The sequence below is a fragment of the Rhinatrema bivittatum genome, chromosome 12, assembly GCF_901001135.1.
Source record: "Rhinatrema bivittatum chromosome 12, aRhiBiv1.1, whole genome shotgun sequence".
NCBI lineage: Eukaryota > Metazoa > Chordata > Amphibia > Gymnophiona > Rhinatrematidae > Rhinatrema > Rhinatrema bivittatum.
In genome coordinates this window covers 7,146,978-7,159,115 of record NC_042626.1, presented here as the reverse complement: position 1 = coordinate 7,159,115, position 12,138 = coordinate 7,146,978, and the positions used below count along the sequence as shown (strand labels likewise).

The 12,138-nt window shown below is 44.1% G+C and overlaps 1 protein-coding gene across 1 annotated transcript; it reads right to left on the bottom strand.

Moving 5' to 3' along the window:
- Window positions 1-321: 321 nt before the first annotated feature.
- LOC115074251 (olfactory receptor class A-like protein 1) lies at window positions 322-1,272 on the bottom strand. Its single transcript, XM_029573551.1, has one exon. The coding sequence runs from the start codon at window positions 1,270-1,272 to the stop codon at window positions 322-324; it is 951 nt and encodes a 316-aa protein (XP_029429411.1).
- Between the last annotated feature and the right edge of the window lie 10,866 nt (window positions 1,273-12,138).

Here is a 12,138-nt window from a genome sequence, read left to right as displayed (position 1 = left end):
CTTCTTCCAACTAGAAATACCAGCTTTTCTCTCCCCAACACAGGCCTCTGTTTCACCAAAGATGTCTTCCTCAAGGGGAAAAAGCTGCATGGCTCCCAACAGAGCCTGTCATATGTATATCACCTTGCAATGCTGGAATGAACACTTGTACTCAATAGTGAATGTGCCCTTTTATGTTTAAAGTGTTTTATCACATAATTCTACCAGGTATCAGCCAAACTCAGCCTTCAGCCTTCCTCTTTCATACTTGATCTGAAAGGAATCAATGTCTTGTTTCAGCTTCAGCTATATATAAATCAGGTTATTTAATTAAGAAGAGATTCACATTTTCTGATGATGTGCCTTAGTGTCAATAGTCGTTATCTTCCCCTCCTTTTGAGAGAATTTCAGTTTTCCTAAAATTTTCTTGTTAAAACTAATTATTAAAAATGGGCTAAATAAGGCATAACAACAGGAGATGAACAATCTGACCTCTGAGAGGAGAAAGGGAATATTGTACAGAGAATTTGAGTAAACCATGAGGAAAGTGTCGACTCCGTAGAAGAAGACATAGAGGGTGACCAGCTTGATGACGCTCTTGGCTGCCTTTCTCTCGGCCGTCTCATTTGGGTTCTGGCTCGTGCTGCGGACATACTGCATCTTGTCTCTGTGTCTCTTCAGAACATACAAGATATAAACACTGCTAAGGAGCATGAGTCCCACGAAGAAACTGTCATGGCCACTTATGGTAAGCAAATAAATTGAGAAAAACTTGGGACCACGGTATATTGTATAACAGATTCCATTGTGAAAGATGGCTTTTAAATTGGTACCATTTCTTGGAGCAAATGTTTTTAAGGAAAATTCTACGTACAAAGCCATGTTAAATAGCCAGAAACCTATAATGTGAGGGGTGATGTATTTCTGTGCTCTGGATTTAAAAGGAGACCATCGAGCAGGAGCGAGAGTGATGGCCTGAATTATACTGAGTAAACTCGTCACACAAATGGAAACTCCACGGGCCGTCCTGTAGACATAAAGCACTAACTTACAGCCAATGTCATCTAAGAAATATTTAAATCCAAAATCTTTCATTATCTGTGGTGGTATCCTTATGAGAAGCCCCAGCATGTTGGCAAAGACTAAGTGGCACAGAACTGTGTCTATAGGTTTGAGGTCCTTTTCAGTGTGGGCGATATGGGCATAAGCTATCAGGATGAAGGCATTGCCCAGAGCACCAATGCTTGTCTGCAAGAGGAAGAAGATGACCTTGATGGTGGAGAGGAGATCCATGGTCTGCCAACATCTGCTACTGAGGCAAAATAGTGATCGTCTCTAGCCTGGAAGTATCTTTAAGAAAGGAAAAGAATTGATTGATTATTTACAGAAATGTTCACACTGGGTTAAATCCAAGGGTATTTTTTATCTACTGACCTTGTACCAATTCTCAAAGACAATGCACACAAACGCATTCACTTTGAAACCTGCCATGGATCAAGGAACCTGCCAATGAGGGTCACTTATCAAATTGTGTGAGAGCCCTAAAGCCCACGATAACATCACAACACATGTGATAAATAATGCATCGCGAGATGCATATGCACATTTTCAAAATGTAGTCAAAGGGGAGGAGTTTGGGTGGAGTTTATGAAAATGAGGGGTGTTTAACGATGTGTGCGAAAGCATAACGCATGTTATCGCTGGAAACAACTACCTTTCTTCCTGGTGTTCTGCTGTGCGAGATGCCTGAAACGGGATTTACAAGAAATATCGCAAATCCCGTTTCAAGAAGGAGAGGAGAGAGACGGAGAGGAGAGAAGTGTAAGAGAGAGAGCGAGAGCGCCTCTGGGGTGGGACACATATTAGACAACTTTTTATACCATTGTAGGAGGGTCAACTACTAACGCGAGGTGAGATTTTGGTGGTGGTCTAGGATTTGGAGGACAGTTTTACATGCACAGAGATATGAACAGCCAGTATACATCAGCAAAGATTTCATGTGATTTGGCATGAGAAAAGGTCCCTAAAGATGAGATTTGTACATTGTACTCTTGACCTAGCTTGATAGCACACAAGATTTATTTATTTTTATTTATTTATCGAGTTTTATATACCGTCCGGTTTCGCCATCACAACGGTTTACAAAGTTTTGATGTTTAACAGAGTGTTTAAAACTACATATGCTTGTTAACATATTTATCTTATTCATTATCAACATAGTTTGATTGTTAAATTGTACAGGTTAAATTATGTGCTTTGGATTGGTTCTGCATGTTTATATGGGCCGGTAGTTAGGGAGGTTATAACATAGACTCATAGGTTGTTTTGGTAGGCTTTGGTGAACATCCAAGTTTTTAGTTATTTTTTGAAGGTTTTTAAATTTTGTTATGCTCTCAGTGTGGTTGGGAGGGTGTTCCATAGTTCGGGGCTTCCTAGGGATATGGCTCTCTTCCGAGCTGAGGTAAGTTGTTTGTGACGAGCAGGTGGAATTTTTAATAGACCTTTGTTAGCTGAGCGGAGATTTCGGTTTGGAGAGTGGAGTTTTATGGATGCACTTAGCCAATTTGTTTGTTTTTCATATATTATTTATATATAGATAGGATGAGAGTACAATTATGAATTTTTGTTCTCACCTTTTTTTATTTGTAAACTGCTTAGATCTCACAAAACATTTGTATAGGTGGTATATAAACGATTTCAAATAAATAAATAAATAAATAGATAGGGCAGTAATAAGGTTGTTTTTTTTTTTTTTTTAAATTCTGAGATTAGTTACATGCCTTAAATTCATCTTCTGTGATAGTTTGCCATGCTATGGTACAATTTTGGCCTTAGGGTCACTGACCTATTGTAAATCTATTTACTTCTCAAGGGTCAGCTGAAGGCGCTGCAGCACATTTGAGCACTGGCTGTAGTTGAAAGGATCAGGTTGGATTAGCTTCACTGGCTACCGGTTGCATTTAAAAAAAAAGATGTGTTTCTTGTTTAATTTATAGAACTGTTAAGGAGTTAATTTTTGAAAGATTTCCTCATGTAAAATCAGCATATGCACACGTAAGTAGTGTGTATGGGCATATGTGCTACGTAGGTGTGTGTACACTTGTGGTGTTGCAGAGTTAACAGGGAAAAAAGGTGCAGCTTAAGGGTTTTTCTGGGGTGACGTTGCTACTTTGTAAGCAGTATTTGCACAAACATTTCCAAACTTGTCCATACATTTTTATACCTGTTAATTAAGTTGTGGAAGGTAACTTGTCTACTGTCTGTTGCTTTTGGGTCACAGCTCAAGGTGAAGTGCTGGAGGGTCTGAGCAAACTGCTGGATTACTGGGTGAACTGGTAGGGGGGGTTAGTGAACTGATGATTACAAGTAAATACAAAAGTATTTTCTAGGGAAAGTGTGAAATGGGATGAATGAGGACATTTCCGATTCATTCCGAATGGAACGAACCGAAAATGGCCTCTCTCAAAAATACCTGAACATTTGTGGGTGTTTTTGTGAAAAATTTAAAAAATATGTCCTCCCTGAGGCCCTTCAACCCTCCTTCTGCACTCCACTACATCCCAGGGGCCCAGGCCTCCCTGAGCCCTTCTGACCCCCTTCTACTCGTTAAAACCCAGTCTGAGGCCTTGCCCTCCCCAGACCCCATTCTGCCCTCCCCCTTTCCATGAGTCCTGAATGAAAGCACAAAAAGGGCGAGAGCAAATCCACTGCTGTGATCTTTAAAAATGGTGGCAGCAGGCCCGACCCTGGCACCAAAGTGATATCAGGTATGGCCGACACCATTGTGCTGTATGTCCAGGAGGGAAATCGGAGAAGCCCGGGCTGGTCCTGGCTCAGCCCAACTGGGTAGGGCCGGGTCCCAGGGAATCTTGTAGGGTGGGAGGGTCTCATTTGTTTGGTTGTTTTTTTATTTTGCTGCTTTTTTTTTTATTTTTTAAATAGTTAAATGGGGGGGCGGGGGGGAGGGTTCAGTTTGGAAAATAAACCGACCTGAAAAAAAAAAAATTAAACAAATTGAAAAAATGAACCCCTCCCAAAACTGAAAAAATGAATTGAACAAAAAATGTTGTCCTGCACATCCATAGCGTTTTCTGAAGCAGACCACATGCATTCTGTATAAAGTAGCTGCCTCCGCATTTAATTCTGCTTTATTACCTGCACATTACAATTATTAAAGCGCTTAAAATATATTCTTGTAATTTTATGAAATGGATAGAGAAAATATGCATTTTCCTGCATCGCAGAAACACACAGTGTTTTATAAAGTCTGCAGCTCCCACTTACGCTCACATTTGGTGACTTAGGCAGCCTATAGAAAATTGGGATCTATGTGAGGAAAGCCCTGAAAGATCTCATGCAATCGTACTGTCCAGCCAAGACCTTTTATTCTGCTGGCAAGCATCTTTGCTTCTTCCTTCTTTTAAGAACTATCAATTACAGGACATCAGGAACTGTGCCCCAGGTTATGGGATGCTCTCCCACTGCATAGAGAGAAGAGGCTGGCCCATTATCCTTTAGGAAAAAATGTAAGACATTTTTGTTTTTGCAAGCATTTGTAACTGCTCTTTGCTCTTGTTTTTTTTTAGCATACTGTGTTTTCTTGAGATAGGTTTTCATATATTTTATGTGTATTGTGTTGCGGAGTGCTCGGAGAGCGATCCCACTTCCTGAGAGAGGTGTGTCCTTGGGCCGCGGCTCGACCCCAGAGGATTCCGAAGAGGGCCGCGGGAGGCGTGGCATGCCCGAGCATGGGTAGGACGGAAGCAAGACTGGAGTGATGACCAGGCGACAGGCCCTCCTCCGGACCTGCACGCTTCGGAAGACCCAACAACGCAATGTTGGTCTTGTGAACAGTCCTCCGACCATTCTCAGCCCTTTCGGACCTGCCGCAGGGTACGGCACGAAGCGGCAGGCCAGACGGAGGCCAGGACAGCAAAGACTGGAACATAGATTCAGACGAGACTCAGAAGCAGGGTATTGGAAGTGCAGATGTAGACTCAGAAGCAGTGTACTGGGAGTGCAGACGTAGACTCAGAAGCAAGGTACTGAAAGTGTAGACGAAGACTCAGAGACAAGATACTGGGCGTGCTAACGTAGACTCAGAAGCAAGGTACTGGACGTGCTGACGTAGACTCAGAAGCAGTGTACTGGGAGTGCAGACGTAGACTCAGAAGCAAGGTACTGAAAGTGTAGACGAAGACTCAGAGACAAGATACTGGGCGTGCTAACGTAGACTCAGAAGCAAGGTACTGGACGTGCTGACGTAGACTCAGAAGCAGTGTACTGGGAGTGCAGACGTAGACTCAGAAGCAAGGTACTGAAAGTGTAGACGAAGACTCAGAGACAAGATACTGGGCGTGCTAACGTAGACTCAGAAGCAAGGTACTGGATGTGCTGACGTAGACTCAGAAGCAGTGTACTGGGAGTGCAGACGTAGACTCAGAAGCAAAGTACTGAAAGTGTAGACGAAGACTCAGAGACAAGATACTGGGTGTGCTAACAGACTCAGAAGCAAGGTACTGGACGTGCTGACGTAGACTCAGAAGCAGTGTACTGGAAGTGCAGAGGTAGATTCAAAGGCGGGGTACTGAAGATGCTGAGGTAGGTTCAGAAACGAGGTACTGAAAGTGCAGATGTAGACTCAGGAACAAGGGCTGAAGGAAGACATGGGCACTGTCCCTCAGGGCACCCCGCTCAGACCACTCCTGGGACTGAGTCAAGGGCCACCCTGTCCCAGGCGTCCCCAACACTGCCTTGGAGGGCAGGTCACGGACCACGCTGAGAACAGGAGAATGCAGGAGAGATCCAGGCGAAGTGAACTCCGATGCTGGGATACTGACATCCGAAGCCCCGTCGGCTGGCAGGAAAGGAAGCTCCAAAGCACAGGGACGAATCCCACCTGTTGGCCACTCCAGGGCCCAACAGGCCAGAAGGCTCAGGAGCCAGACGAAGACAAAGGGCAGAACATATGGGACTGGATCAGGAACTGGATCTGGCACCGACATCAAGGTAACAGGGAAGAAGCTGGTTTGCTGCACACCGGCAGCCAAAACAGGTTACAGGGTCAGGAACAAGGACTTCTCAGAGAGTTAAAAATGGGGTACATGGCTTGCATCACAGATGGCCCTAATCAGCCCGCCCCGAGGGCTGGTCACGGACCATGGCGTGGCTTGCCGCGAGGTACCAGGACATTGGAGGACACAGGATCAAGGTGCTAGCTTTTAGAAACGAGGTACATGGCTTGCATCACAGATGGCCCTAAACAGCCCGCCCCGAGGGCTGGTCACGGACCACGGCGTGGCTTGCCGCGAGGTACCAGGACATTGGAGAACACAGGATCAAGGTGCTAGCTTTCAAGAGATTCAAGAACAAGGAACTTAGCTTTCAGGCGAGTTTCAGGATCAAGGTGCAAGGCTTGTAATATCTGGGCTGGATCATGGAATCAGACCTCAAGGCAGGACCAGGAACAGGCTAACATCGGGACTGGAACAACTGAAGACATCAGGACTGGAACAACTGGAAACATCAGGACTGGAACAACAGGACAAGAAGCTCTGACAGAAAACATAGAACACTTAGACCTTGCAGAAGGCTGGAACTCAAGGCAGCTCCTGGAACGAGGATCTCAGGAGTGACCAACTCCTTGCAAAGGCAAAGACAGACTGAACGTTCAATCCCTTTGTAGAGCTGAGGTGGACAACGCCCAGGGAGGAGCCAGCAGGGGCCACACCTGGCTGGCCCTTGAAGAACAGACGAGAGGCGCGCGCTCGCGCCCTAGGAAGCTGGAAAGATGAGTGCTGGAAGCTGGTGGCGTCCTCAGCCACGTGGAGGACCCATGGAAGCAGGCAAGCAGCGAAGCAGGCCTGCCCTGGAGCTGGAGAAGGCTGACTGCAGGAGGCTGGAAGGGCGGTTGCAGACCGCAGGCAAGATGGAAAGCTGCAGGCACCGGCAGGGAGGCCCTCCCTGCTGGCTGAGGACCCCGGGAGCGGCAGAGCACGCCGGGGAGAGCCAGGAGAGACAGCGGGGGTCCCAACCACGAGGAAGCGCTCGCGGCGGGTCGGCCCCGCTGCACGGAGCAGAAGACGGCCGGGGGGGGGGGGGGGGAGCCCGGACGCCCAGGAGGGACCGCCGCAGCGTCAGCAGCGTCAGCGGCCCGACTGGCCGCGTAGAGGTGAGGGCCTGCCCGCGCTCCTCGCGGGCAGGATCGTAACATATTGTTTATGTGTTTTTGATCAGTTTGGTTGCTTTGGCTATCTTGATGCTTTATATATAATCTGCCTTGATTAATTTCTTGTATAAGGTGGAATAAAAAGTTTTAAATAAATAAACGATTTCCTTTTTTTTTTTTCAAGCTGTTCAAAATATGCAATTAGCATTTTTTCTCTTGCATTTCAAGATTTTGTTCCAGACTTTTACCTGACCTTGTCTCAGCTCTCTGCAGCTTCTTCAGTAGAGTGTTGACATCTCTTTTAGTCAGGATCCCTTGCAGTTTCTTATCTGACAGGGTTTGGGTGCACCATGGAGATCTTGCTTGAACTTGTGAAGGAGGTAAGATGGCTACTGCTACTGCGGGAACCCCTGTTGGCCAAAGCCAGCAGATTTAGGGCTGAAGACCAGGGTATGCTGACTGGGGAGGGAAGGGGAACACATAACAAGGGAAAAACAGGAGTATAAGGAGCATAAGATGTGCCATGCTGGGTCAGACCAAATGTCATCGAGTCCAGCATCCTGCATCTGACAATGGCCAGTCCAGGTCACAAGTACCCATCAGATCCCAAACGGTAGATCCTGTGGCTATCCCCAAGTCTAGCTGGCTAATAATTATTTAAGGACTTTTCCTCCAGGAACTTGTTCAAATCCCTTTTAAAACCAGCAGTGCTAGTTGTCTTGACCACATCCACTGGCAACAAATTCCACAGCGTAATTGTGTGTTTGGTGTGAAAGTGCTGTCTATTAGTTTCACAGCGTGTCCTGTAGTCCTGGTACTACTGGAAAGGGTACATAACTGTTTCCTATTTACTCATAATTTTATAAAGAGCTGGAGGAGGTGAGGTTCAGATTTCTGCATGGCCAGCTAGATCTGTCATCCTTAAAAGTCAGCTCTCATACTAATCAGATAGCAATAGCTCTGGACCTTGCCTGTCAGTGTCTGCATGCACAAAGGGCAATTTTGAGTACTACTCCCTATATCACTGTCATCAACATCAAACAAAATAGAGAGACAATAAATTCTGCATGCAAGCAGAGCACAAGAACACAGATATCCGAGGAGACGGCAGAGAGAGTTCAGTAAAGGGAAGATTTCTGCAAGGCAGCAGTGATGCTCTCAGGTCCCTCTCTGCTACCCCAGCCCTAGCGCTTCAATGCTAAAAGTCTTTTTGCCTTTTAGGGATTTATTTTTCACCTAAGAATCTTCTTTGAACATAGAACAGCAAATGCCTTAGCTCCTGTAAATGAGTCTCAAGTCACTGCTTATTGAACTTGTATTTAATTAATTGACTTTGCATATTCATTGGAATGAAAAAAAATCAAAGATAAGAGCAGAAATCATGAACAGAAATAAGGATAATACTTTATTGTTATAATCATAATCTAATCATTTTTCAATCGAGGCTTCTCATCCCCACAGCGTTCTCAGTGTCTTGTGACTCTAGATTTTTTCTGCAGTCTAAGTATCAGAAATCTGCTGCCACATCATCCTCCACAGAAGTGGCTGCACCTGTGTTTCTGATATTCTGTAATGCCAACCAATTCAGGATCCCATAAAAATGAAAGACACTATAAAATATTAAGTTACTGTTATCATCAAAATACCAAACGATGTCCCTCAACCCCACAAACTCAAGGCATTTTAAAAAAAATCCTTCAAATGCCAACAAACAGACAAAAGACAAGGGAATGGAATATAGGGAGAAGCAAGGTCACATCCAAAGCAATCAGAAGGTCAGAGCTAGGAGGTGAGCTGGGTCACTGATCATGGCCATCGCCTTCCCTTACAATGATGCCATCCCACTGCCCCCTGAGATCAGAGAGACGTGCAGAAGCGATAGAGTATGGCCTTACCTGAAGCAGGGACCTCTGCTGCCTTTGATGTTGACTCTTCAGGCCCTGGAAATTAGCCACTAATAATGCGTAAACCTAGAAGTGTATTTGTACTTTTTAGAGATTTCCCCAGGAGAACTTTTGTTTGTGCAGTGCTAAGTGCCAAATTTTGTATTTCATTAATTGCACTTTTGCAGAAGATCCCGAGCGTGTACAGTAAATGATTTCCTACAACTATAATGTTTCTTTAATGTCCCAGGAGCAAATGTGCATTGTTCAGCTCACCTGTACTGATGGTCTAATGCCCTGCATTATTATAATTGATATACAAGGTGCATAACAGTACAGATGGGTTAGGGATGGGCAGGTTGATATGGACCTTCCTCCTTGATGGATTTACATCTCCTCTGGCCAGATGGGAGAATGGTGGCAGATAAGGTTCAATGTGGCAAATGTCTAGCCTAACATGATTCTAGGGCAGGGGTAGGCAACTCCAGTCCTGGAGTGCCACAAACAGGTCTTCTTTTTAGGATATCCACAATGAATATATATGAGAGATATTTGCACAAACGGAGGCACTGCATGCAAATATAGTTCATGCATATTCATGATGGATATCCTGAAAACCAGACCTGTTTATAGCACTCCAGGACCAGAGTTGTCTACCCCTGTACTAGAGGCACATGAGTAGGAATATAGAGTAAGTAACGAATAGGTCAATACCATCAGTCACTAACCAGACTAAAGATCTGGGAATATTAGTTGAAACTAGGCCAGGAATCAGTGTTAGGGCTGACGTCACCATCATTGTGTCCCAGGGCAGAAACTAAGGATTGGGCCTAGTCAGTGCCAGGCATCCTGAAACCATGCCTCATAGGGATGTGTATTTATTTAAAACAAATGCCTAAAATGCAACAAATGAGGCCATTTTAGGTTTATTCCAAATGGAACAAACGTTACCAATTACACCTGCTGAAATGTCCACACAAATTTCCAGTGAAAATCTGGCTAAATCCAAGCTTCTCCTCAACTCCGCCCCCAGGAACAGCTCTGCTCAGCCCGAGTAAACTTACGTACGAACAGGAAATATGCACAGTGTCAGGAGGGCAATTAAAACAAAAAAAACATTTCTGCGGGTTGACCATTGTTTTATCCACTGAAATACTTCTGAAAATTACCCTTGAAATTGCAAGCCGCACAAATTTAGCAAGGTAAAAAAAAAAGGGCCTGCTGGAAGGTGTTCCTGGGACAAGCTTTCAGATTTCGTCTGTTAGTATTGCTATTCAGTGCTAACCAGCTGGGTATAACCCCAGCCACGCAAATGGCAGGCCTAACCCTACCCATACTCCGCTTAAGAAGAGAACAGGGGGAAATGTGCATGTATTTTCTCTCAGCTTTTCATTATATATTTAATTTAATTTAAACTGCATCTGATCAAAAGAGATATTGTACGAGGTTAGAATGAGAAGTGCCTTCGGTTAAGCCAAGAGTAGGTATCCAGTGAATGTCTTTCTGTGACCCATGATGGCCGCAGTCTGGAGGGCATTATTGCTAGCCTAGGCTTCCTTTTAAACCAGATATGATGTTTCGTATCCACTGTGCACTGTTCATTTCCCATGGTAGCAAATACAAGAAATTCTTGTTCTGTTCATTTTAAGAAAGCCCATACAGGAGAAATTAATCTCCCCAGGAACAAGGAGAGATTTGGACATGGACTAGCCACAATGCAGAGTTCTTGCCTTTAGGCCCACAAGATTATTAATATGCATGTTAGAAGAGTTTGCTTCTTGTGAATTATTTATATCTTTGAGGTATTTGAATATCTCTGTCATATCCTCCCTCCCGCCTCTCCTCTTTAGTATACAGACAGAAACAAAAATGTGATAGCCCATCTAGTCTGCCCATCTAGTCTGCCCATCCACACCAATTATTCAGCTTTACAATCCTTGCCACTCCCTCAGAGATAATCTGAAGTCCATATTCAACCACTATTCAGCTGAACAACTTCGCTGGATAAACATATCCGGCAAACTTGTCTAGGATATTCGGTGGTGTATCTGCATCTCTGAATATACCGAATAATTAATAGCCGAATAAGATTATCTGGCTAACTTTAGACCTGCTCAATACTAGGTCTAAGTTATCTGGCTAAGGAGTGAATTTTCAAAACATTTACATTTATTTATTTATTTATTTATTTACTTACATGCATAAAATTAGAATACACATGTGCGTAAGTAGCTTGTACTCAAGTGCATGCTATTTTATAAACATGAAAAATATGCATGGTCTCACATGCCATAAAAGCAGTGGTCCAGAAGTGTTGTGGATCAGGGCCAAGAGAGATGCGTGCAAGTTGCTTGTTTGGAAGAGACTTACATGTGTACATTTGGCAACTTATTCGCATAATTTCACACTTGCTAATTATTTTTGTGCAATTGATATCTGACTCTTCTTTCAGTTGGGTGGGAGGTCTGGGTGAACTAGGGGGAGATCAGGATTAAGAACTAGGAGGGTCTCAATGACCTAGAGAAGAACTGGGTGAACTGGTGGAGGTATTGACAAACTGGTGATTTCAATTACACATCTGTGTTTTAAAATATACCAACTTACGCATGAAAATCAGGGTTTTACATGAGTGAACATGTTCAATGCATTGACATACACGCTACCAATGCATGCAGAAGTTCGCGCATAACCATACATATGCACGTATATTAGGGGGCAGACATACATGTATTTTATAATTTGTGTGTATCTGATACATGCAGTTTATAAAATACTGTAGGAAATCTCCATGTGGCCTTATACATGCGAATATGCAGCTATGCAGAGTGGTTTGAAAGTTATCCTCCCTCTTAGTCAGATAAGTCTAAATATCACCACTTAGCCAGATAAGTAGCCATGCCCCAAAATGCCCCGTCCTACCTACCACTTCGCCACTTAGTCAGATAACTATTTAGCCTGATAAATAGCTAAATGGCAGCTGCTCAGTGCTGCTAAATATTCAAACAGCACCACTTAGCCAGATAAGTCCAAATGTATCTGGCTAAGTGGTGTTGAATATCGACCTCTCAGTGTTTATCCCATGCTTTCTTGAATTCAGCTACTGTCCTT

Coding starts and splice junctions, on each gene's coding strand:
- LOC115074251 (XM_029573551.1), bottom strand. CDS start 1,272: ATGGATCTCCTCTCCACCATCAAGGTCATCTTCTTCCTCTTGCAGACA.